This window comes from Peromyscus californicus, unplaced genomic scaffold (genome assembly GCF_007827085.1).
Source record: "Peromyscus californicus insignis strain IS unplaced genomic scaffold, ASM782708v3 Scaffold_7__1_contigs__length_154581171, whole genome shotgun sequence".
In the NCBI taxonomy this organism is placed as follows: domain Eukaryota; kingdom Metazoa; phylum Chordata; class Mammalia; order Rodentia; family Cricetidae; genus Peromyscus; species Peromyscus californicus.
In genome coordinates this window covers 99996321-100021219 of record NW_026294595.1, presented here as the reverse complement: position 1 = coordinate 100021219, position 24899 = coordinate 99996321, and the positions used below count along the sequence as shown (strand labels likewise).

Below are 24899 nucleotides of genomic sequence, written 5' to 3'. Positions count from 1 at the left end.
TGCAGAGGACAAGGGTCCAGTTCACAGCACCCATGGGGCTCACAACTGCTTGTGGCTGACTGGGCTCACAGGGTCCGATGTTCCAGTTGCCCAGGCCTTGAGCTCCTTGAGTATAAATCTCAGAAACACGTGGGCCAGACTTAGGTCTCTAAGGTCTCCCATGGCTCCCTGTCTACATGGCTCTAAAGTCAACAGTGAAGCAGACTCCACCTTGCGCCTCGGTGGATCCCGGGTTTGTAGATGTGGTGCTTGGTCTCCTTTCAGTTACACATTGTTGTTGGTTGTTTTTTACTCTCACTCTTTTGGCTCTTTGGCTCTTACTCTTTGGAGGGTCCACCATCCAGCTCCCAAATAAATCACACAGAGGTTTATTCTTACTTATGAATGCCTGGCCTTAGCTTGGCTTGTTTCTAGCCAGATTTTCTTAAATTATCTCATCTACTTTTGCCTCTGGGCTTTTATCTTTCTCTATTCCATATACTTTTCTTTACTTCTTATTCCGTGGTTGGCTATATAGCTGGGTGGCTGGCCCTGATGTTCTCCTTTCCTTCTCTTCTCGCTCCTTGGTCTTTTCTTCCCAGATTTCTCCTCCTATTTATTCTCTGCCTGCCAGCCCTGCCTATCCTTTCTCCTGCCTTGCTGTTGACTGTTTAGCTCTTTATTAAACCAATTAGGTATTTTTAGACAGGCACAGTAACACAGCTTCATAGAGTTAAACAAATGCAACTTAAAAGAATGCAACACATCTTTGCATCATTAAACAAATGTTCCCCAGAATAAACAGATGTAACACAAATTAATATTCCACAACAACATATCCTATGACTCTCTCTTGCAGGCTCCATGCAGGAGGTGGCTCAGCTACAGCTACAGTTGCAGCAAGCACAGAAGGCCCACATCTTAAGTGAGAGCATGAATAAGGCTTTGCAAGTGAGTGCTGTCTCTTGGAAGAGACTTAGGCAATGTTACAGCACCTTTTTTGAACCTTAGGTTTCTCTGTGTAATAAGAGTGACTGGACCTTCTTCAGACCAGCCCAGGAAAGTTTTTCAAGATCTCACCCATACCACACCACTGTTAGTTAGACTTAGGTGTTCCAGCCCAGTTCTCATGAACTGCAGAGCCAAGCCTCTGCCTCCTGCCAGTCTGTCCATGTCTCTCCTGCCTCTGCAGGTGTATCCTGGGGATCAGGGCATCTACAGTCTGCAGGTGTATCCTGGGGACCAGGGTATCTACAGTCTGCAGATGTATCCTGGGGACCAGGGTATCTACAGTCTGCAGGTGTATCCTGGGGACCAGGGTATCTACAGTCTGCAGATGTATCCTGGGGACCAGGGTATCTACAGTCTGCAGGTGTATCCTGGGGACCAGGGCATCTACAGTCTGCAGGTGTATCCTGGGGACCAGGCATCTACAGTCTGCAGGTATATCCTGGGGACCAGGGCATCTACAGTCTGCAGGTGTATCCTGGGGACCAGGCATCTACAGTCTGCAGGTGTATCCTGGGGACCACGGTATCTATAGTCGGCAGGTGTATCCTGGGGACCAGGGCATCTACAGTCTGCAGGTGTATCCTGGGGACCAGGCATGTACAGTCTGCAGGTGTATCCTGGGGACCAGGCATGTACAGTCTGCAGGTGTATCCTGGGGACCAGGCATCTACAGTCTGCAGGTGTATCCTGAGGACCAGGGCATCTACAGTCTGCAGATGTATCCTGGGGACCAGGCATGTACAGTCTGCAGATGTATCCTGGGGACCAGGCATCTACAGTCTGCAGATGTATCCTGGGGACCAGGATATCTACAGTCTGCAGATGTGTCCTGGGGACCAGGGTATCTACAGTCTGCAGGTGTATCCTGGGGACCGGGTATCTACAGTCTGCAGGTGTATCCTGGGGACCAGGGTATCTACAGTCTGCAGGTGTATCCTGGGGACCAGGCATGTACAGTCTGCAGATGTATCCTGGGGACCAGGGCATCTACAGTCTGCAGGTGTATCCTGGGGACCAGGCATCTACAGTCTGCAGATGTATCCTGGGGACCAGGGTATCTACAGTCTGCAGATGTGTCCTGGGGACCAGGGTATCTACAGTCTGCAGGTGTATCCTGGGGACCAGGGTATCTATCTACAGTCTGCAGGTGTATCCTGGGGACCAGGGTATCTATCTACAGTCTGCAGGTGTATCCTGGGGACCAGGCATCTACAGGTGTAGGGAATATTTAGTTGGAATGTGATTCTCTCACAGCCTCCACCACTTTAATTTCCCTGAAAGGTAAGGAAGATGCTGGAGAGGACTTTTAGTGTTGCCTTGGCTGAAGGAAGCGCTCTGCCTGTTGATCATGCCGTCAGAGCATAGCCCGCCCCTGGCTCAGCTATCTATTTTGTCCTCTGCTACAGTGAGGCTAGAACACCAGAGGTATCCCAGCTAAGGGTTTTTGTTTTTGTTTTTTGTTTTTGTAAATAAGAGGGTTGTGGAAAGAACTGCCTGTCTTTGCTTTCTCATTCATTTGGTTTATTTGAAAATATGGCAGGAACTGGCCTTCATGAAGTTATATAGAATGAATGTTAAGAATATATTTGAAGAGGCTTTTCTGCATTCTACTGATCATTAAAATAAAGTTTGAAACATAGAATGACTGATTTTTTTAAAAAAGGTTTATTTATTATGTATAGTGTTCTGTCTGCATGTATGCCTGCAGGCCAGAAGAGGGCACCAGATGTCATTACAGATGGTTGTGAGCTACCATGTGGTTGCTGGGAATTGAACTCTTGACCTCTGGAAGAGCAGCCAGTGCTCTTAACCCCTGAGCCAACTCTCCAGCCCAAATGACTGATTTGTTATCCAGGAAACTAATGAAAGTTGTTTTTGATAATTTCGTTCTAGGAGGAATTAACAGAGCTTAAAGCTGAGATTTCTCTCTATGAGTCTGCTGCAGACCTCGGAGTACTTCCAGGTGACTCAGAAGGGGACTTGAGTATAGAGCTCACTGAATCGTGTGTGGACTTGGGCATTAAAAAAGTCAATTGGAAACAATCCAAAGCTAACAGGTACTGCATGAATAGTAGAAGACTGTTAATAAAGCTGGTGATGGAGGCATGGGAGATGGGTGGCACCATGCAGAAGATAAAGTCCCGATTAGAGGGCGTCAGTGTGTTTTAGAAATTTTTAATGGAATATAAATAAATGCCTGAAAAGCCAAATGAACAGAAATCTGAAGTATTAATATTGTGCTTGTAGTCCTCATCATTTAGGTAGACGCCAGTTATTGGAAGCTAAGGAGGGGATTATGAAGTTAAAATACCCAGATTATGGGGCTGGGGAGATGGCTCAGTGGGGATGCTGTGCAGGCATGAGGACCTGAGTTCAAATCCCCAGCACCCAGCACTGTGGGAGGTTGAGACAGGAGGATGGCCGAGGGTTGCTGGCCACTCAGCCTAGCTCCAGGTTCAGTAAGAGACCTTGTTTCAAGGGAAGAAAGTGGAGAGTGATAGAGCAGGACACCTGATTGTTGCTAATGTTTTCCTGCCTGGTCCACAGTCAGGACAAACCTCTCTCACCCGCCAGTTCCACAGCCTCTCAGACCCGACCAAGTAAACACAGAGACTTATATTTGTTTCAAACTGTATGGCCGTGGCAGGCTTCTTGCTAGCTGTTCTTACAGCTTAAATTAATCCATTTCTATTAATCTATACCTTGCCACGTGGCTCATGGCTTACCGGCATCTCTTGTCCTGATGGCGGCTGGCAGTGTCTCTCTGACTCAGCCTTCCACTTCCCAGCTCTATTCTCCTCCTTGTCCCGCCTACACTTCCTGCCTAGCCAATGGCCAATCAGTGTTTTATTTATTGACCAATCAGCAACACATTTGACATACAGACCATCCCACAGCACCTGATACACAAGTGTGGGAGCACACACCTGTGTGCATACATGTGCACACACCACACATACACTCCACAAATATACAGACTATGTGTTTGAACTATTGAGATAAATGCCTGTTGTTGTTAATGTTAGCCTTGTATGTTAAAAACACTTGTCTTGTGTTAATCAGTCATCTGTGAGAAAATAAGTTTGGCAATGGCATTGCACTCTCCTTGGAACCTGCCTGAGATCTTCAATAACGTTTTGGGTTGATTCTGTTGGCCATCTTTTGCCTTCGTGTATGCATATGCACATGCTGGTGTCCATAGAAGTTAGAAGGGTGTCAGATCCCTTGGAAATGGAGTCATGGATGGTTGTAAGCTACCACGTAGGAACTGGGAACTGAACCTGGGCCCTCTGCAAGAGCAGCCAGTGCTCTTAACCACTGAGCTGTTTCTCCAGCTCTGAGATCTCACTTTTAAAACAGGGGTTCTTTTATGCTACTGTTATTGTAGATATTTTACCAGTCACATGGGCAAGGGTGATGGAGAGGGAGTGGAGAGGGTTGAAGGGTTAGTTATAGGCATTCAATGGATGGTCTATACACTTGGTGAACTTTGCATCCTTGCTCCATGGAAGGTGCTTTGTGAGGTCCTGAAATAGGTTACAAAATATCCAATAGACCTGCCCTTTCCCCAAGGAGTTTGCAGTTGGCCTGGCCGGAGGAAAGGAGACATACCCAATAAGCAGCCAAGTGCTGTTTGGTCAGTGCTGGGCTTACCTGGAGGGTTTATCTGTTCCCCTGCTGGTTTAGGCTAAAGCAAGTGCTGCTTTTACTGAGGAATGGAGCCTAGGACCTCGCTCACTCAAAGAGCCATATCACCGACTTACACTTCCAACGCTGAAGAAAGTGTTTCTTGAAGCATTGACCTCCACCACACTGACTGTCCACTGTCCTTACTGAGTTGTTTGACACGTGTTGTGTCTCAAGTATTAAGCAACCGAGTACAAAGCTAAGTCTCCTGACAAGTTCCCCTTTAATGGCCTCCGGGAAGATTGCATTTTAACATTGCCATTTTAGTTGTAGAGCAGTAAGATGGGATTTAGTTGGTTGGACTCTGTAGACAAATTTCTAAACGGTCTTAATAAAAAACACGGAGCCAGAAATTTGGGTTAAATTTCTGCGAGAAAGATCAGAGGACTAGGACAAACCACGAGCCACCTCACCTCACCAGCTCCACAGCTTCCAGAAAGAGCGTCTTCCTGTATACTCACGGTTATATGCCTTTCTGTTCTGTTCTCTCATTGGCTCTCTTAGCCCAGCTACATCGCTTCCTCTTCCTATATAGCTCTGTCACTTTCTGTCTGTCTGTACAGACCTCCAGACCTCTATGGTTGGTACTGGGATTAAAGGCATATATCTCCAAGGTTGGCTCTGTTCCCTAGTGTGGCCTTGAACACACAGAGATCCTGCCTGCTAAGTGATTCGATTAAGGGCATGTGCTACCATTGCCTGACTTCTTTGTTTACTTATAATGGCTGGCCTTTTTCCTCTGATCTCCAGGCAAGCTTTATTTATTAAAGCACAAATAAAATATCACCACAGAAATCTAAAGTAATGAAGTGATACTGCAAAAGAAAATGCTGTTATTTAGCTTAGTAAGACTCCGTTTACCTGAGTGTCTTGTCTTCAGGCTCTCATCTCTACAGATGACAGCCTAGAGGTAAGCAAAGAAGAAAATAGTGGAACTAGACTGATGTTTTTGGTGGAAGTCATCCTCAGGCTCTTATCTAGGCTCATGTGACCCATATTTCTTTCCATCCCATAATTACCTGGTATGGATGCAGTGGGGGAACTGCTGTCAGCTCAGCCTTAGCAGAGGTGTGGAAAGCCCAGCAGTGGCAAAGGGGCTCTCAGTGTGAGTACTTTGACCCACTGACATGATGTTGAGCAAAGGCTTCCACTATGGTTGTCGAACAAAAGTATTTGATTCCTTTTATACCTAGGTACTTACAAATTTAAAGTTATAGGTAATCATCTTGAAAACAGACTTTGCTGTGAATGCCTCAGTTCTTGTCAGTGCCAAATGAGTTCTCAGGGACTAGTGGAAGCGTAGGCTTCAGATGCAGGATGGTTTGCAGCACAGCGTTGCCCTTATTGCTAGGTAAGTGGCCTTATGCCAATTCGTTAGCTCTCTCTGAGCGTGCTTTGTTGTTTTTGCTCTTTCTTGGAGCTTAAAGTGAGAATTAAAATAGATAATGAACGTGAGTCTCTTGGAATATGACCTAGCTAAAAAATGATAGCTGTTTCTGTTATTTTATACATTGTTGGTTAAAATATGCCATTGGTCAAATTTTACATTTATCAACTTTGAATTCAACACATACTTCTTAAAGCATTTTGATCCTCAATTTTGTGACTAATGTTGGCTCTACTGGAGCACAGAGAGGTGAATCACTTGGCTCAGGTAGTCACTGGTGCCGCCAGGACGTGAACTCCAATCTCTGTAGACCTGGTCTAGTTTTCTGTTCATATTTACGTAATAGTCAAGCCTTTTGCCTTTAAACTTCATTCTTCTTTATCTCTCTTATGTTGAAGATTAAAGATATAGTTCATTCAAAAATATTTTTCTCCAGTTTGTTATTACTTTTATTTTAGTTTGTGCTGTGGTTGGCCTTGGAATTGAGTGATGAATACATCCACATTGAACTCTTTCAGTAGACACATTTCATCTTTATCCATTAAAATGAATTCTAACTTTTGTGCCTTTTGTTTTTTGTTTTTTGTTTTTTTTTTCCTTAAGGTAGGATATTGCTGTGTATCCCAGGTTGGCTTCAAATGCACAATTTTGCCCTGGACTCCCAAGTACTGGGATTATTGACATGCACTACCTTGCCTAGCTACCCTTGTCATTTCTATTTACATAACATTCATAGCCACAATATAGAAATTCTTTTTGTTTGGTTTTTTTTTTGAGACAAGGTTTTTCTGTGTAGATTCGGAGCCTTTCCTGGAACTCACTGTAGACCAGGCTGGCCTCGAACTCACGGAGATCTGCCTGGCTCTGCCTCCCGAGTGCTGGGATTAAAGGTGTGCACCACCACTGCCTGGCTCATAGAAATTCTAATGTATGTTCCTATAGCTAATAGACTCGGGGCATCTCATCATTATTATAAAGAAATGACTGAGCCACTCAGCTGGGAAAGTGGAGAATGACTGAACCTGAGTGGGTAGTTGGTGAGAGCTCTGGAAAAACCATCAATAACCTCAGCATCTAGCTCAGAATCCTCTCAGACACCAGTAGTTAGTAGTTGATTGTCCATGTTTGAGAAGCATTTTCCTGTCAAATTTCAAGAAAGAAGAAATTTGTACTTTTCTTGCAGTGAACTGATTTGTTGAATAAAAGGAAGCAAATTTTCCCCGTGTGAGTTATTTTTTTCTGGAGCTGCTTCCAAATCACTGACCCAGGTATCGGTGGCTCCCAGCTTTCATTACCAACCACCACCTCCTTCGGCTACTGCTTAGTAAACTTTAAAGGTTTAGCCACCTCAGTGTTCTATTTTACATTCATGGAATCTGAGTAGCTAATTCTGTACACGGCTTGCAGACGACTTCCTCTCTCCATTATTATAGTTGGCTGCTACACTCAAATAATAAACATTTACCAAGTGGAATGCCCTTTTCCTTTGGTCTTCTCAGCAGACTTCATAAGGGACTACAGTTTCTTTGGGTTTCAGGGAACCAGTTTCCATAGGGTGCTGTGGGCCTCAGGCAGAGTGGTCACCTCTCTGACTTTTTTCCTTTCGAGGAAGGAGAGAAATTATTTTATAAGCACTTTCTCTGCTCTCTGATTTGGCTTTCTCTAGGAGTACAAAGTGTTATTTCAGTGGCCTGCTTTCAGTCAGAAGAGGCCTCATTTGCTAGCTGAGTAAAGTGAGGACTCACAGTGTACCATACCATATAGCAGAGTACTTTGTGGTGTTTCCTTTCTTACATAACTTTACCTGTTATAGTTTTTCTACAGAAATATAGTTATTTCTACAGAAATAGAAATGATTTAAATAGGTGAGGTTTAATATGTGCAGACATGCACATAGAGTATATGCATATTGTTACATATATACTGTATCCATCCTGAGGCATTTCATTTATATTGTTAAAAAATAAATTTACCAGCCGGGCGGTGGTGGCGCACGCCTTTAATCCCAGCACTCGGGAGGCAGAGCCAGGCGGATCTCTGTGAGTTCGAGGCCAGCCTGGACTATCAAGTGAGTCCCAGGAAAGGCACAAAGCTACACAGAGAAACCCTGTCTCGAAAAACCAAAAAAAAAAAAAAAAAAAAAAAAAAAAAAAAAAAAAATTTACCTAGTGATTTGTTCATTCTCTCTTCACACATGCACAATATCCTAACATTTCATTTAAAATAATCTGAAATCTTTCCATTTCAGGAGGAAAACTTTAAATCAGCTATCATTATTTCTTTATTAGATAGATTTTTTCTTTTAGAATATTTTGGAAATAGAGATTTATATTTTACACAGTTCTGTATATCAGCTCCCATGCTCCCTATTAACAATTGGTATTGTTGAAGTTAATGAACTAGTATATTTACGTTATCACTAGTGTCTGAGGTTCGCTTGGCTGTCCTTAGTATTTCTCCAGTGTCTATGATTTTAGAGTGTACACTAGCCACTGGGAAACTGTTTAAAACTTACATGACTGTTTCCAATGTAGAAAAGAAGACACTTCTATTGAGAATTTCATACTTGCATACACTATTTTGATCATATTTGTCTTCCCGTCTCCTCCCCTCGTGCTTCCCAGATCCACTCCAACCCAACGCCTGTTTGCTGTTTTGTTTTAAATAAGCCACTGGGTCCAACCTGCTGGCCATATGCTCATGGTGTAGGGCCGTCCACTGAGGCATGGACCTTCCGGGGGCCATTCCGCTAAAGAAAACTGACTCTCTCCAAGAGCCATCGGCTATGAGCAGCTCCTCAGCCGAGAGTGGGGACCTGTGAAGCTCCCCCTTCTTGCTGCAGTAGTGACAGTGATGACTGGCTTGATTGTGTGTAGGCCGTGTACAGGCAGCCACAGCTGCCGAGAGTTCATGAGGGCAGTGGTCCTGTCATGTCACCCCCACACACTAATAATAGAATGACTTTAAAAAAATAGTCTCATTGTAAGCCCTATGCTTAATGAAAATAGAGTTGAGTTTAAAGGCTGGAATACAGCTCAGTGGCAGAACACTTGCTTAGCATGCATGAGGCCAGGCGGTTCAGTCCTTATGACTGTGGAGAGACGGGAGGGGAGGAGGAAGGAGAGAGAAAGGACTTTAGATTGCATTAGCATGGCTTTTGTTTTGGTTTTCTTGTTGCCTGGATTCTGCCAGACTTCTATGTCAGTAAGTTGGAAGAGCTGACAGTAGTTGCTTAGGATAGCTGGTGCTCGCTATTTTTCTCCTCCTCAATATCTGTATTGCCTCATCGAATATTAGCATGCCACATACCCCAAAGTCACAGGTGTGAGCTATGTCCGGGTCAAACTGCTTGTATCTAGGCAGAAAGACTAAGCGGGGAGAATGTCTTCTGAGGAATGAACTTTTGTGCAAAGAAGATGTCCTTGTATATGACAAAGTTCCAGTTTATTTATTTTTGATTTATGTGTACCAGTGTTCTGCCTGCATGTTAGCGTGTGCCCTGCTGAAGTGCCTGGCAACCTTGGAGGCCAGAAGAGGGCATTAGATCCCCTGAAGCTGGAGTTAGTGGTAAGCCACCATGTGCTGAGAATTGAATTCAGGTCTGAAGAGCATCAAATGCTCTTAATCACCATGCCATCTCTTCAACCCTCCAGTTCCAAATCCTTTAACAGAGTTGGGGTGTAGCTCAGTGTTAGAATACTTGCCTAGCATGTATGAGGCACCAGAAAGCAAAGAAACAAAATGTTAAAAATACAGTTGGTCCAAAATGCCCTGACAGTCGAGGCATAAAAAACATGATTACCCGACCGGCGGTAGTGGCGCACGCCTTTAATCCCAGCACACAGGAGGCAGAGCCAGGCAGATCTCTGTGAGTTCGAGGCCAACCTGGCCTACAGAGCGAGATACAGGACAGGCACCAAAACTACACAGAGAAACCTTGTCTCGCAAAAACCAACCAACCCAACAAACAAACAAAACAAAAAAACATTACCGTGTGGTTAGGGCTTTAAAGAATAACTGTGTTTGATTGGTTACTTGATTTAATCCTAAAACTGGCCATTTCCCCATCAGTACTGCACAGCAAGAAGCCCCAAAGGAAGAGCTTTCGAAGGATGAGCTTATCTTGAAGTTGAAAGCTCAAGTTCAGCACTTGCTGAATAGCAACTCCGTGAAGCGTCATCTGGTGTCTCAGCTACAGAGAGATCTCAAAGACTGCCGTGGGATAACAGAAGCTCTCCAGCAGTCGAAGGATGGCTACAAAGGCATGGAGGTGAGGTCCATGGAGCCTGTACAGTTCAGAAGTCCCTTTGAAATGCGCAGTAAAGAAAGCCTTTACGCTTTGTAGAAGTAGTTAAGTTTTTGGTTTCCTGGGGTTCCTTTGACTCCTAGAAGTAAAGCTTACAGGAAAAAAGCCACTTGAAAGGCTGATTTGGCTGGTTCTTGGCATGTAGTAAATGAGTAAATCAGTTAGGTTAAATTCTTTGTTCACAGATGAAAGGAGTACTCTGTAAAAAGCATGTGCATTTTGTCAGCTGGCTTGAACCAACCGTGCTTGAAAACCCTGTTAGTAATCGTGTCCAGTGAGATCCCTCCAGTGGTTCTCAACCTTCCTAACGCTGCGACTCTCTAATACAGTTCCTCATGTGGTGACTCCCAGCCATAAAATTATTTTCATTACTTCTTCATAACTATAATTTTGCTACTGTTATGAATCATAATGTAAATATCTGCATTTTCCAATGGTCTTAGGTGACCCCTGTGAAAGGGTCTTTTGCCCCTCCCCCAATAGGGGTCATGACCCATAGGTGAAAACCTTTGCCTTAGAAGCTCTGCTCCTGAACTCTCCCTGGCTATGTTCTTACAGGAAAGAACTTGTCTCTGTGAGGAAATGGGGTGTATAGCACTGGTCAGTACTTACTTCTGAGTTCTGTCTTTTAAATTTTGAGACAGGATTTCACTCTATAGCCCCGGCTAGCCTTCAACTTGTAATGTTCTGTCTCTGCCCCCTGAGTACTGAGATCATAAGAGTGTGCCACCATACCCCACTTCTGACATCCACCTCAGTACTCTTTAGCCAGTATCTTTGGAGATGAGGATAATGAAGGTAGGGAGTCTGTGGCCCATCTGAGGTTTCACAGTCAATCTTAGGAAACTGAAGTTACCTTATGTGACTGATAGGGTCAGGGTCATTGCCGGAAGCTCCTGTCACCAGATCTTGGGAATGGCTTTTTTCTTCCTCATTTCACAAACTCATCATCTTTACAGCCAAGAAAAATAACGCAGAAATGAATTGATAATTAAGAAAAGAAAATGGAGCATTGAAAGGAATGCAGGGAGCATATTCCTTTTCTTTTGAAGGGGAATAATTTTTTATCTGACAGTTGCTTTTTTATGTCCTGATTCTTAAGCCAGGAGTCCTGTTCATTAAAAAATTCTGTCAAAGTACGTGAGATGTTCTAAGATGCCAATTATTGTGACTTAAAATTTAAAAAATGGTTACCCCCATGACAGATGTGCCACCCCATGACAGATGTGCCACCTCCATGACAGATGTGCCACTACTGCACACATGGGCATCTCTTGCCATGCCAATCGGTACTGTAGTCCACAGTGTTAATAGCTAGCTGAGGGAGACTATTGTTTGATTTTTTTTTTTTCTACCAGCATCCTTCATAGTACCTTCTGGTACTATAAAAGCGAGAAGGTTGGTTTGTTTTCTGTTAAACAATCAAGTCTGGACTGTATTATATGTATTATATGGTGAGTGAGAGTTCATGATCACCTTCGAATGTTGCATGGACTCTTCTTTCCCAAATCTTTATAACAGAACTTTCAATTGGTCTGTAAAGTTAGGAAGCATAATTGGGAAAGAGAGAAAATAATTTAGTTATTCTTTTTTCTAATTTAAGTCTTTATTCATTCTTTGTGAACCCCACATGCATCTCAATCCCATTTACCTCCTCATCCCCCTCATCTGCCCTCTGTCTCTGCAACCTCCCCTCAAAATAAAACAAAATAATATTTATTTAAAAGAAAAGAAAAAGAAAATCTCGTCATGGAAGCTGCCGTGTGACACAGTGAGTCATGTAGTAAACCCTTTGTCCATATAGCTTTACTTGCAAATGTTCATTGCAAAGAGTCACTGGTCCGATTTGAGGCCTTTGGCTTCTGCTACACCATCAATATTGGGCTCTCACTGGGACTCCTCTTGGATATCCTGTTATTGTCCTGCATCTTGGTAGTTATTCATTTTTGTTTTTGAAAAGCTATTATATTTAAGACTTTGTGGGATTCACTGATAATAAAAGTATATAAGGTGCATATTAATATTTAAAAGGCAGTTTGGCTATGTGGAGCCACATATAATTTTAGCACTTTGGGACATCTACAATTAAAAAAAAATTGTTTCTATTAAAAATTCAGCTGGAAGTGGTGGTGCATACCTTTAATCCCAACACTTGGGAGACAAGGGAACTCTGAGGTCCAAGACAGCCAGAGCTGCATAGTGAGTCCCTGTCTCAAATAAAACAAACAATCAAAGCATACTGTTTTGTGGCATTTTCAGGCTAATACATGACAGAGATCAGGAGACTGCTCATGTATAGCATTAGGCAGTGTTTGAGAGTAGATCAGTTCATTTCATTTGACCATTGGGCGGTTAAGACTGAATGTAGTGGGGTTAGAGAGGTGGCTCTGTGGTCACGGGTGTGCAATCGCTTTGGTGGAGGATCTGAGTTTGCTTCCCAGCACTCTTTTTGGGCAGCTTCATGGCATCTGACGGTCTCTTGTGGACTCCTTGGGCATTGCATTTATGAGCACATACTTGCACATATACACATAACTAAAAATTAATATTTATATATGTATATATGGCTATATAGGTATATATATTTATATATATAAAATAAAGATAGAATGTGTATTATAGATAGAATATGTAAGGGTCTTAGGAAAACCATACTGACCTACCAACAGAGTCCATATTCTAAATTCTTTGTGAACATAAAACACTGAACACAGAAAGCTTTTTGTGTCTGGTCCCCAATAAATTTCTTTTGTGTGTGTTCATGTGGGTGTGCACATTTGTCAGTGTGCTGAAAATGACTGTTGAGGGATCTGCCATACTATGTAAGAGAGCTATACCACCCTCGGCAAGAAACAACTGAAAAGTGTATTTTAGCTTGTGGTAAAGGGATACGGCTCATCGTGTTGGAGAAGGGATGGAGGTGGGGAGGTCACAGGGCTGGTTATGGCATGCCATTGCAGTCCGGAAGCAGAGAGATGGATGATGGCACTCACCTGGCTTCCTTTTTCTCCATTCCAGTCTGTAGTTCATGAGATGCTGCCGCCTATGTTAGGGGTGGATCACCTCTCCTCTTCAGTTTAACTCCTAGGAAGTGCCCTAAAGTCCCACAGGCATCTAGAGGTGTGTCTCCTAGGTGATTCTCAGTACTTTGAAGTTAATGATCCAGACTAACAATCATCCTTCTGCCCTTTCTCAGCTTGATACCCAAGCATATCAGTTTTAATCATAACATCCCACCTCTGATGCTCAGCTAACTCTTTGACTCAGACACACCCAGTGAGGAGTGGGAGGTCCCTCTGTAATAATCTCTAACCGTTAAACACTTATTTTTTCCACATCTGCCATGTCTGCAACTTTCAATTTGTTAACACTCCTTTTCCTACCAAACTACATTTTTAATACCTTTCTGCTCTGCCTCCTTTCTCTTACTGGATACTTAAGAGCAGTGAGTAGTAACCACACTTCAGCCCAGATGCTGTAAAGTCTTAAAATTTCTTCCCCAGAACAGATTAGTCCATTATGTTCAAATTTAGCCTCACTCAAATTCTCAGGATGCTGCAGAATGCAGCTGCGTTCTTTTCTAGAATGTTCCGTGAATGGCCTGTAGTCCAGTTGCCAGCTGAAACCTGGAGAGCCAGACTTCACTGCCTAAATTTTTTGTTAGCCTCCTGGTTTTCCCATGATTCTACCAGAATTGTCCAATGATCTCTGCCTACAGCATTTCATCATTTCTCTAGCTCACGGGTCCGAAATCTCTGAAATGCAGTCAGGGCAGCAAGTGCCCCTTTTTGGAACAATCTGTGTTAGTTACTTTTCTCATGACTGTGTCCAGATAACATCGTGGAATAGATTTCAGATGCTTTCATAGACTGACTAGGTGTATTGACTCTCCTTTAGAGAATAAGGAACTTATAGATATGGAAAGGTTCAGATGGAAGGGGGCATGCAGTTATAAAAACAAACAGGTTCCACTGTGGTGGCACCACAGAACGCAGGCAAAAGAACGGTTGGCTTCCCCGTTACCCATCCACTTCAGCAGCTGAAGATAATTGCTGATGTAGTGGTCAAGAGAACTGGAACTAATTCCTGCCCCACCCAGCAGTGTGTCCATTTTTATGGCTTGTCTAGAAAGTAATGTATGAAAGTGTATCATATATCTTAAAAATAGTACCTACTGAATAAAGCATATACATGAGGTAATGCTAGCAAAAAATATACAAATAGAATATATGAGTCCTACTGAGTAAAAGTGTAACAAAAATGGGATATTGTCTAATCTCAAGACAGCCTTCTCCTGAGATACACCTTACTAACTACAGCATGTGCAGACAATAAGCAGTGGAGCAGTACCTGGGAGACTGCTTTCAGCTGCTTGCCATCAGTGATGAGACATGTGTGCGTCCCTTGTCTTCTACAAGGAACTTAGGTCATTTCTTAGCATTCGGGCTAGACACCTAACTTGAATTTAATAACATTAGAAAAAAAATAAGGGGAACACCCTACAAATTAACTGATTAGTACTCCTCGAAAATGCCATGGGTTTGAAAGACAGACTGAAGAGCTGTTACAGCCGGGAGGAGACAGGACGATTAAATGCAATGTGGCGTAGATTTAATCTTGGTGTGGAAAAGGGTGTTAGAGGAAAAGTGGAGGCGTCTGTATGAAGTCTGTAGAATGGCTGGTTACACATCTGTATTAGCTTTCCACTTTGATGATTGTATTGATTGTATTTGAGAGAGAAGATGAAGAAAAAGACATATTTAGACATTTTTTTCCCTAAGTGAAATTACTTCAAAGTGTGTAATTTTATTTAAACTTAAAACCTTTCTAAACTTTCAGACTAAAACAGATACCTCTGAAAAAACAGCTGATCAGTTATGGCTTGATTCTTCTGAGGCAATTGTCAGAGAAGATATTGTGCGTCTGAAAAATGAAGTTCAAGTTTTACAGCAACAGAACCAGGTGAATAAATGTCTTTTAATGAGACTTTTCGTGGCCTTACTGAATACCCAGGGAGCACAGACTGATGTAGCAGACACGGTGGTGCGAGTTAGTGGGCATGTTTTGGGAAGTTGTTGTGGTTCTGGCTGTTTCCCTTACTGTTGCTTGGGTGGTACTGTTCTTAGAAGGTTGAGTGGTTCCCATTTTGTGTGGTAGCCCGACCAATAGATACGATCCTGTCTTCTTAGCCAGCTGTTGACCAAGATGTAAAACCTTTTTTATTTTGATAAAGATTATTGAATTCTAAGACTTACTTTAAGGTATCAGTTAGCTTAATACTTCTCTGGTTAAATATTTCCATTTGATGCATTTTAAAACAAATACAATATTTTAATGTTTACTCCTAGTAGAATGCTACTTATTACAGAAATATGTCTATCTTACTTAGGTGTGAAGATACTTTTCCTTTTGTAGAATTGTGAGACAGAGATTGTATGAGATAATGGTATAAGACGGAGGGTGTTAAGACGTTAGACTAATCAGTTCAGGTGGGGTTTCTCTCTGCAATCCTTTGTTCTGTGTCTAGGAACTTAAAGAAGCTGAAGAGAAGCTGAGAAGTACAAACCAAGACTTGTGTAATCAGATGAGGCAGATGGTACAGGACTTTGACCACGATAAGCAGGAGGCTGTGGCTAGGTGAGTGTGTTGGTGCCCATTGCTCATCTCCTGGGTCTCCTCCTAGATAGCACGGTCTTCCACCCTTGCAGCCCCTCTCCCAAGATGGAGTGAGCTGTCCCTGTGGAGATCTTTGACAGAGGCCAGCCCCCACCTCCCACTTTATAACTTGGAACACAGAGACAGAGTTATGTGGTGGCCTAACCCTAGCTCATCACAGCTCTCGTGCACTGAAATACTAGGGCTGATTCTAAAGGCTCATCTGGGAATCTTGGAGGGGTTTGTCTTCCAAATACTGAGTTACACATTTGCAAACAGTCCTTTGGAAGAAAATTTGTAAGTTGGCTGCTGCTGGTATTTGAGTATCAAACATGTATGATTTGAATTTGGGGATTGTTTCTCAGTTATTTCAGTTAAACAGTTATTTCTTTATAAACACCAGTCCTCAGCATAGACTAACTCTTCTGTTTGAAGTACTGGGACATTGTCATACCCAAGTCCAATTTTCTCTAGAAACATAAGAAAGAAATCTTTGAAGATTCCTGTGAGACCAGTGGTTTTAAATGAACTCTTGTTTTTGGTTGGGGGAAAAACAATCTAACCTAATTATAATTTGCATTAATGAGAACAAGAGGAAGGAAGGCAGGCAGGTAGGCAGGAAGGAAGGTAGGCAGGCTGGAAGGTAGGCAGGAAGGAAGGTAGGCAGGCTGGAAGGTTCGCAGGTAGGAAGGTAGGCAGGCTGGAAGGTAGGAAGGTAGGCAGGAAGGTAGGAAGGTAGGCAGGCTGGAAGGTAGGCAGGAAGGTAGGAAGGTAGGCAGGCTGGAAGGTAGGCAGGAAGGTAGGAAGGTAGGCAGGAAGGTAGGAAGGGAGGAAGGGAGGCAGGAAGGGAGACAGGCCAGTTCATCCTGCCCCTGGTGCTGCGTGGCTTTAGTTCCCCTCTCTTGCTAGGTGTGAGAGAACTTACCAGCAGCACCACGAAGCCATGAAGGCTCAGATTCGAGAGAGCCTTTTAGCGAAGCACGCTGTGGAGAAGCAGCATCTCTTTGAGGTCTATGAGGGGACCCAGTCACAGCTCAGGTAAGAGGGGGCCTCACTGCCTGTTTGCTCCGTAATTTGGAGAGGGGTGTGTGTGCGTGTGTATATGTGTGTGTGTGTACGTGTGTGTACTCATGCATGTGCATGCTTGCACACACCCACTTACTTGCTGGTTGTGTGTCTCCAAGGTCTGACCTCGATAAGATGAACAAGGAGATGGCTTCTGTGCAGGAGTGTTACCTGGAAGTATGCCGAGAAAAGGATGAGCTGGAATCTGCTCTCAGGAAGACCGTGGAAAAGGCTCAGGAGCAAAAGGTAGGCTGCTCCCATCTCCTCTCATGCCTGCCTCATTTACACTAATACACCTGCTTTAGGGAAGTGGGAAGGTGTTCATAGAGGCCTTTTTATTTGACTATATCAAGCTATTATGGCTCACAGAATTAAAAACTATTGAAATTGTTAAGGTGAGGGAAGATCCCGTTTCTTTTTTAAAATGTTAACTTATGATTTATCTTATTATTTTTAATTATGTGTATGTGTATATCTCTGGGCATGTTGTGCACACAAGTGCAGTTGTCACAGGCCAGAAGAGGGCGTTGTACCTCTGGGGCTGGAGTTTCAGACTGTTGTCAACTCTCCTTAGCAGAAGCAGTGTGTACTTGTAACCACTGAGCCATCTCTCCAGCCTCACCTTTATAGACGTATTCTGGGACACAAAGCAGTCTGGATCAACTCATTCCCCTTGGCATCTCCATTTCCACGTGTTTGCTGCTTGTGCCTGCCCAGGAGGTCCTGCACAGCTTAGGAGTGCCGCGCACAGTGTGCCTCCGGCCGTGAGCGCCGCGTACAGTGTGCACAGTGCCTTCGGCTGTGAGCGCCACGCACAGTGTGCCTCCGGCCGTGAGCGCAGCACACAGTGTGCACAGTGTGCCTTTGGCCATGAGCGCCGGGCACAGTGTGCACAGTGTGCCTTCGGCTGTGAGCGCCACGCACAGTGTGCCTTCAGCTGTGAGTGCTGCACAGAGCACCATTAGTGGCTGTGAGTGCCGCACAGAGCCCGTTGGCGGCTTTCTCCCTCCACCTTTTGCACAGAGCAGAGCTTGTCACTTACTGTCCTGGGAAGGAGGAGTTTGACTGTCATCTTATGACAAGGAAGGTGAGGCTCTGGAGAAGGCTGTGTGACCACTGGCCTCCTGGGAGCTGGAGGAAGAGCCGAGGGTTCTTTATGTGACCAGTCCTTCCTGCTGCCCTTGCTGCATGTCCAGTGCGCCCATGGGAAGCCGTGGTCAGCTCTGTCCTCTGGAGATGGAGGTCTGACTCTGGTTGGCTTGGATCAGCCTGCAGGCCACAGTTTGAAAGCTACCTGCTTCAAGACTAGAAGCTAGGTCCAGAGTCCTGACTAAACATTCTGTCCAGATGTTTTTGAATATGAGATCGTAAAGCAAGGTGTTGCCATCACAAATGTGGAGACGGCAGTCATGAGCAAGTGGGGTGTTCATTTCATGTAATAGTTTGGCTATTTCAGTAGGTCAACATGATGGAAGGCATGCCACGTGTGTTCTGTCGCTCAATAGAAAATGAATCTTTAAAGGGAGTGGTTTTAGTTAGTGTTGGCTCCAGAAGAATTACAAAGGATTTAAAGTTATTTAGAAAGTGAGAACTTAACTTTTAGTAATTTCATAAAAATTAAAATAGGGAGAGAATCACTGATATGAGTGTTAGGTACAGAGTTTATAAAACGTGTAGGACCAAGATTCATGCTGCATGCACTGTTTTGTTTTTTGTAAAGACAGAGTCTTATACTGTTGCCCAGGTTGGCTTTGAACCTGCTGTGAAGCCAGGAATGACCTTGCCTCCACCATGCCCACATTGACACATTTCTAACATGGTGATTGTCAGTCCTACACAGAGATGCTGAGATGCTAACCTGAGTTTTGTTTACAGAGGCAGCTTTTGGAAGACAGAGAAGAGTATGTAGGCAAACTGAAGTTAGAACTTGAAGAGAAGTACCAAGAAACTCTTAAGACGGCGAAACAGAACTGGCTGAAAGAGCAAGAAGCTGGCGTTAAAGAGCGGGCCGAGGAAGAGGTGACGTCACTCAGAGAAAGGGTCTGGGTCAGAGTTTCTTCGGGTCACTGTCTATTTATTTTATTTTATTTTTCCCAGCCCTGGCTGGCCTGGAACTTGCTGTGTAGAACAGCCTGGCCTTAAACTCACAGACATCTGCCTGCCTTTGCCTCTTGAGTGCTGGGATTAAAGGACTGAGACACTACACCTGGCTTCTGGTCACTATATGTGTTAGTAACTGTAGTTCATTCTTCCTGAACATGTGGCTTACAATTAATTAGCAAGTATGTAGATAGCATCTGTTCTGTCTCTCAGAATCTGGCTGTTAGAACACATCATACCACTTTGACTTTTCAAAATTATTCCATGATCTTTATCCAAAATCAGGATATAAGGTTTTTTTTGGATATTTCTTTGATTCCTAGAAATAAAACTATGGTCTCATTTCCTATTATGAAATGGCTCTAGTAAGTCTATACCAATGTCTCTAATTATGTCATTATAGTCATAAATGAATAATAATGCATTGGATTAGGAGAAAAGTGAAGAGCAGGCTCAGCAGCCGAAACTTTAAGAAATTAATTTATTTAATTACAAAATGTAGCATGTTACTTAGGCCACTTTCATACAAGTATAAGACTGTCCTTAGATCTAGTGCCGTGCCCTGCCTGACTTCTCTGCTCACCCCTCCCCCATCCCATTGGTCCTTTATTTTCTAGATGGTTTTCCTTGTACTTTCATGCTCCTGTATATACTTGATTTTGTGTATCTTTATGAACTCTGTAGACCCACAGTGAGATGAGGTATTTATTCTTCTGAGACTGACTTCATTTGTCTTCAGCTGCATCTGCTTTCTTGCAAATGCTGTGCCTTGGTGGTTCTTCATGACTGAAGGGCGCTCTGTCGTGTGTAAATCACATCCTCTATTGGTCCCCCTGTTGCTGACATCGAGGTTGAGTCTGTACTTAGCTGTTGTATGGAGCGTGGCAGTAGTGTGAGTGTCTCTGCCGTATGCTGACTTGCGTCCTCTTTGGAATAAACACTAGTGGTGGGATGGCTGCACCTTTTCATAGCCTTAGTTTCGGTTTTGAGGAACTCCACAGTGACTGGACTGGGCTTGTCATCCCTGACAGCTGCGTCCAGGCTTCCTTTTGTCTGCATCCTTGCCATCACGGTTATTTATCTCCTCTGTCTCCTCCGCCTTCCTCTTGAGACAGGGTCTCACTTTGTAGCCTGGAACTTGCTATGCAGACCAGGCTGGCCTTGGACTCAGAGAGATCCATCCACCTCTGCCTTCTAAGTACCGGGATTAAAGGCATGCACCACCGTGCCTGGCTGGTTTCTTAGAAATTTAAGGACTGAAGTATGATCTTAAACACTTAGAAATAAAAAAATAAACCAGAATTCTAGCTTGTTGAAGATTCTGTCATAGATTCTGCCTTTGAGCTTGCTATTCTGTTAGTGTGGTAGCCAGGAAGTTCTTTTAGAACTCCAGGTAGTCAGCAGATGGGACAGGCAAAAAAGGAAAGGCCGGTTTGCTCCTTTATAGTTTTGTATAAGACTAATTATACCCATCTCCCTGTGTTGCTGAACAAGGGGAACGCATGAAGAGGGTCTGTCTGTGACACCTCCCTCTAACTTAATATATACTGATAAGATTCCAGGGTGTTGAAGTCGATGAGACTTTCTTACACCATTGACCCAACCTGTTGATTAGATTTACTCTGGAAAGTATTGTTGATGTGAAACTCCGTAGTTAATAGCGAACAGTTCTGTGAGGTTTTGTCGTGACATCTCTACAGTGGCAGAGTCAGAACTTTTTGGTCACATACTGACCGTGGGGTGCTCTGCCCTTAGTACTGTCATTAAGTCTTCATGGGGATTATGTTCTGTAGTAAAGCCAAAGAGGAATTTTCAAGTGTTGCTTGGGAATGTACTTTTGTGGACTAAATTTCTAGCCCTCATATAATAACTCCAGGAGTATGTATCAGCTGTGTCCATTGGCAGAACTTTAAACTTACCTAAAAGGAGATTATCTGTGTGATTGTGGACCGTGAACTTTGCAGAGGACACCATTGTGTCGCCGTGTCAGAAGGCTCGACAGCCACCCTCCATGGGTTTCAAGTACACCTGCAGTTGCTTTCTTTGAGTAACGTTTAATTCTAGTTTTTACTTTATTGAGTGCTTTTCTTCTATTCCTTCTAAAAACAGAACAGGCAAAACCTCATTCAACAGCTGGAAAAGGAGTTGCGGTCCAAACTGAACCATAGTGTAAAGACCCTGAGAAAGGCAACTGCTGACTCTGGCAGTCAGACCGACCAGGTAGCCCTTCCGGATGCCGTGGCTAAGGCAGAAGCAGCGGTCCTGGCAGAGGAGCAGGCTCGCAAGGTCCAGCGGGAGTTGGAGCAGGAGAAGGAGATTGCTGTCAAGGAAGCTTTGAGAAAGCTTGAAGTTGAGTTGGAGCTCAAGTACTGTGAGAGTATTACGCAACAGGTGATGGGCGCGGTCAACGGAGTGAAGTTTGGGGGTTGCTGACCAAGGAAAATCCCGGAAATGCTGCCTTTGAACTGGGGTGTGACTTTATACATTTTAAGGTTTTAGCATTTCTAGACTGGAATAGATAACTGCAATGTTTCTAAAGCTTTTTTCATTTTGGTTATAAAACTCTTTCTGTATTCATTGAGTTTTCAAAGTGCTTGTTTTCTGAAATCTAAGTGTTAGGATACCTGAGGGTGTGTGTGTGTGCATGTGCATTGGTTGTTTTAACATTCAAATTAAGAAGTAATTAAGAATCTTTCACATCTAGTTTTATAGAAAATATTCCACTAAAGGTATCTTTGTTAGTAATTTTGGATTAAGATATTTAGCAGCATTGGTGTTGAAATTCTATGCTGAATTGGGTTGGCAGGTATGCCCCGTAGTGGAGCTTTGTAATTCCCATCAATGGCCAAAAAGTGGTGCCATTGCCTTTCCCTTGCAGCATTCACAGCCTTGCTGTAGACATGGATGAAAACAGTTTCAAAGCAAGACTGTCCTGAGGAAAGTGTGGTTCATGTTAACAGAGTAAAGACGACTTATTCTCTTGTATCTAGGTTAGTTAGTGTAGTGATTCTCCTGGAGAGCTGCACTGTTGATGTGTGAAAGAGCAGAGTACTAAAGGCAGGTCATGTCTTAAAAATCTATTATCTATTTATTATTTTAGATATTTTACTTTAAATAAGAAGTTGCCTGGGGCTGGGGGTGTACACTAGTGATAGCATACTTGCCCAGCACAATAAAACCCTCATTTCAATCCCAGTACTAAAAAAAAGCAAAAACTGAAAAACAGTAACTGAAGTAAGATATTTAAATATTCTTAGTTTTTGATAAATATTCAGCAGTTTATACATATGCATTATTCTATATGTTATTGTAGGCTATCTTACAGTCAGAAAACATAGGCAAATAAACATATCAAGGATACCTTCATCAGTTAAAATTTCCTGAAATTGGGCCTGGTGTTGTTCTTGAAGAGGCAGGATTACAAGTTCCAGGCCAGCCTGGTCTACATAGTGAGTCCCAGGCCAGCCTAGTCTACACAGGGAGTCCCAGGCCAGCCTGGTCTACATGGTGAGTTCCAGGCCAGCAATCTTCTGAAGTCTTTACTAAGGTTCAGAAAACATTGGTTAGAGAAGTGTTTAAGAATGCCTCTTCAGTATATATGAAATTTTAGATCATATGAAGAAAAGTAAGAAAAGCCAACACAGCATGGAGGTAATGTCTCCAGAAAACATAAATTTCTGTAGGAACTCTTATCTTCTTGCTGTTTAACTACCTGGAGTTTATATGCACAAGCAATTAGTCCTTTCACTGGAAAATGTTTGTGTCAGCTCTGTGTCTATCTGTTTTAGAAGAAAGAAAGAAAAAAGTTTAATAAGCTCTGTCCATGTAATTGCTGATAGATTATAACCCGCTCATCCTTAAAGTTCATCATGTTTATAGAGTTCTTGTTTGAACCTGAAGGGTCATGTGCATTCTTATGTCCAAATGCATTCTTGACAGCAGCAATCTGTGCTAGGTATGAGGCATGTCTGTGTATGTGTGCACATGGTGTGCTGGTCGAGCATGAGCGAGGAGGTGGTGGGTGTAATGATTGACAGCAGCTGGCACTAGGTGACCCGCTGGTGTACTTTAGTTTTCCTTCCAGGAGCAATAGAACTTTGTGGAGAATGACAGAGCTTTGTAAGAAGCTTCTGATGACTGCATTGCTGATCAGATACAGATTCCCACTCCCTGCCTTGCCCTTTGCAGGGGACAGAATGTAATTTAGAGAGGATTGCTGTTTGCTGTTTATGAAATCAGGGAGACACAATGTAAAATATATATGAGGTCATAGTTGCTGTGAAATTTTACCCTTGCTATGCCTCTCTCCTGTCATCTCCTGTAGGTGGAAACAGCTGTGCAGAATGCCCGCAGTCGCTGGCTACAGGAGCTGCCCAAGCTTGCAGAGTACAAGGCACTGCTGAGAACCCAGCAGCAGGAGTGGGCGGAGCAGCAGGAGCTGGTGGTGGCCCAGAGGGTGAGTGCTGTGCCGTTCTGTCCATATCCTCCCACCTCCACTCTGGAGTGTGCACCTGCTGCTGGTGTTGAACTCTAACACTGCGCATTGAGCCTAAGCACATGGAATCCGCTCTTAGCTCACTGGAGGGGAGGCCATGTGCCTCAACACCTTGACCCTCACATCGGAGACATGGCTGCACTTAGAACTGAACCCCATTTTATTGTGGACCGTTTGGTTGAGATTGAGAACAGGCCTCTTTGCTCTTCATTACCATTTCACACGTGTGAAGATTTCCTGAGCTGACTATAGTCTTAGAGCGTGTTCACTTTGTAAATACCCAGCTCTCTAAAGGGTTTGTGCTCTTCAAAAGAAAAACCCAGATGTGCATACATTCCCCCCACCCCCATTTATGGATCTTAAACTGATTGCAGTCAAAGGGGAAGCAAGCTGGAAATAACTTTAAAGTTTGGCACAGTAATTTCTAAAATTTATTTTGAAAAATAAAAGACTAGACTTCCTTATTTCACTGTTCTGGAAAAGGTATTGTAGTCCACACAACAGAATATATTTGAAAGCAAAAACTGCCTTGAATCATAACAACACACTTCATACAAGACAGACTTGAGGGATAGGCCCAACTTTGAATAAAATGTTTAACAAATTGTTTCGAAGCCAAAGAACGAGGAATGGGTTACTCCATGGTGAGCAGTCTTGTGATAACCCAGTAATACTTTGGGAAAGTGGTTTTACCCACCTATGTGTCACAGTAAACTTTAGGCTGATAGAGTTAAACATTTGAACAACGAAATTATGTGATGATGCATGTCTGTGACTCTGGCACTTGAGAGATCTGATGTTCAAGGTCATCTTTTTTTTGTTTTTTGTTTTTTTTTGTTTTGTTTGTTTTTCGAGACAGGATTCCTCTGTGTAGTCCTGGATCTTGCTCTGTAGACCAAGGTGGCCTCGAACTCACAGAGATCCGCCTGACTCTGCCCCAAGTGCTGGGATTAAAGGCGTGCACCACTAACCACCTGACTCAACATCATCCTTGACTACAGAGAATTTGAGTCCAACCTGGGATACATGAGACTTTGTGTCAAAAATAAACAAATAATGAAATTTCAGTATTTTTTTACTATGTAATAGTAAGTGCATAAGTGTTTCTTATTTATGTATTTTTTGTGTGTCTGAAATACCTCAAAGGAAATATCTCAGAGGGAGAGAGACAGGAAATAGTATGATGAGACTCAGAAGTCAAGTAAAATAATAAA

General features: G+C 43.3%; 1 protein-coding gene across 7 annotated transcripts in view; it reads left to right on the top strand.

Moving 5' to 3' along the window:
- Cep152 (centrosomal protein 152) overlaps positions 1–24899 on the top strand; it is an 88655-nt gene that overhangs the window by 22370 nt on the left and 41386 nt on the right. For all 7 annotated transcript variants that reach the window (XM_052724342.1, XM_052724340.1, XM_052724339.1 and 4 more), the window contains 10 exons: positions 839–930; positions 2884–3047; positions 10136–10334; positions 15210–15332; positions 15898–16007; positions 16935–17063; positions 17210–17336; positions 18966–19109; positions 21300–21581; positions 23515–23646. In XM_052724342.1, the coding sequence (XP_052580302.1) occupies positions 839–930; positions 2884–3047; positions 10136–10334; positions 15210–15332; positions 15898–16007; positions 16935–17063; positions 17210–17336; positions 18966–19109; positions 21300–21581; positions 23515–23646 (1502 nt within the window). The remainder of the gene's footprint in view (positions 1–838; positions 931–2883; positions 3048–10135; positions 10335–15209; positions 15333–15897; positions 16008–16934; positions 17064–17209; positions 17337–18965; positions 19110–21299; positions 21582–23514; positions 23647–24899) is intronic.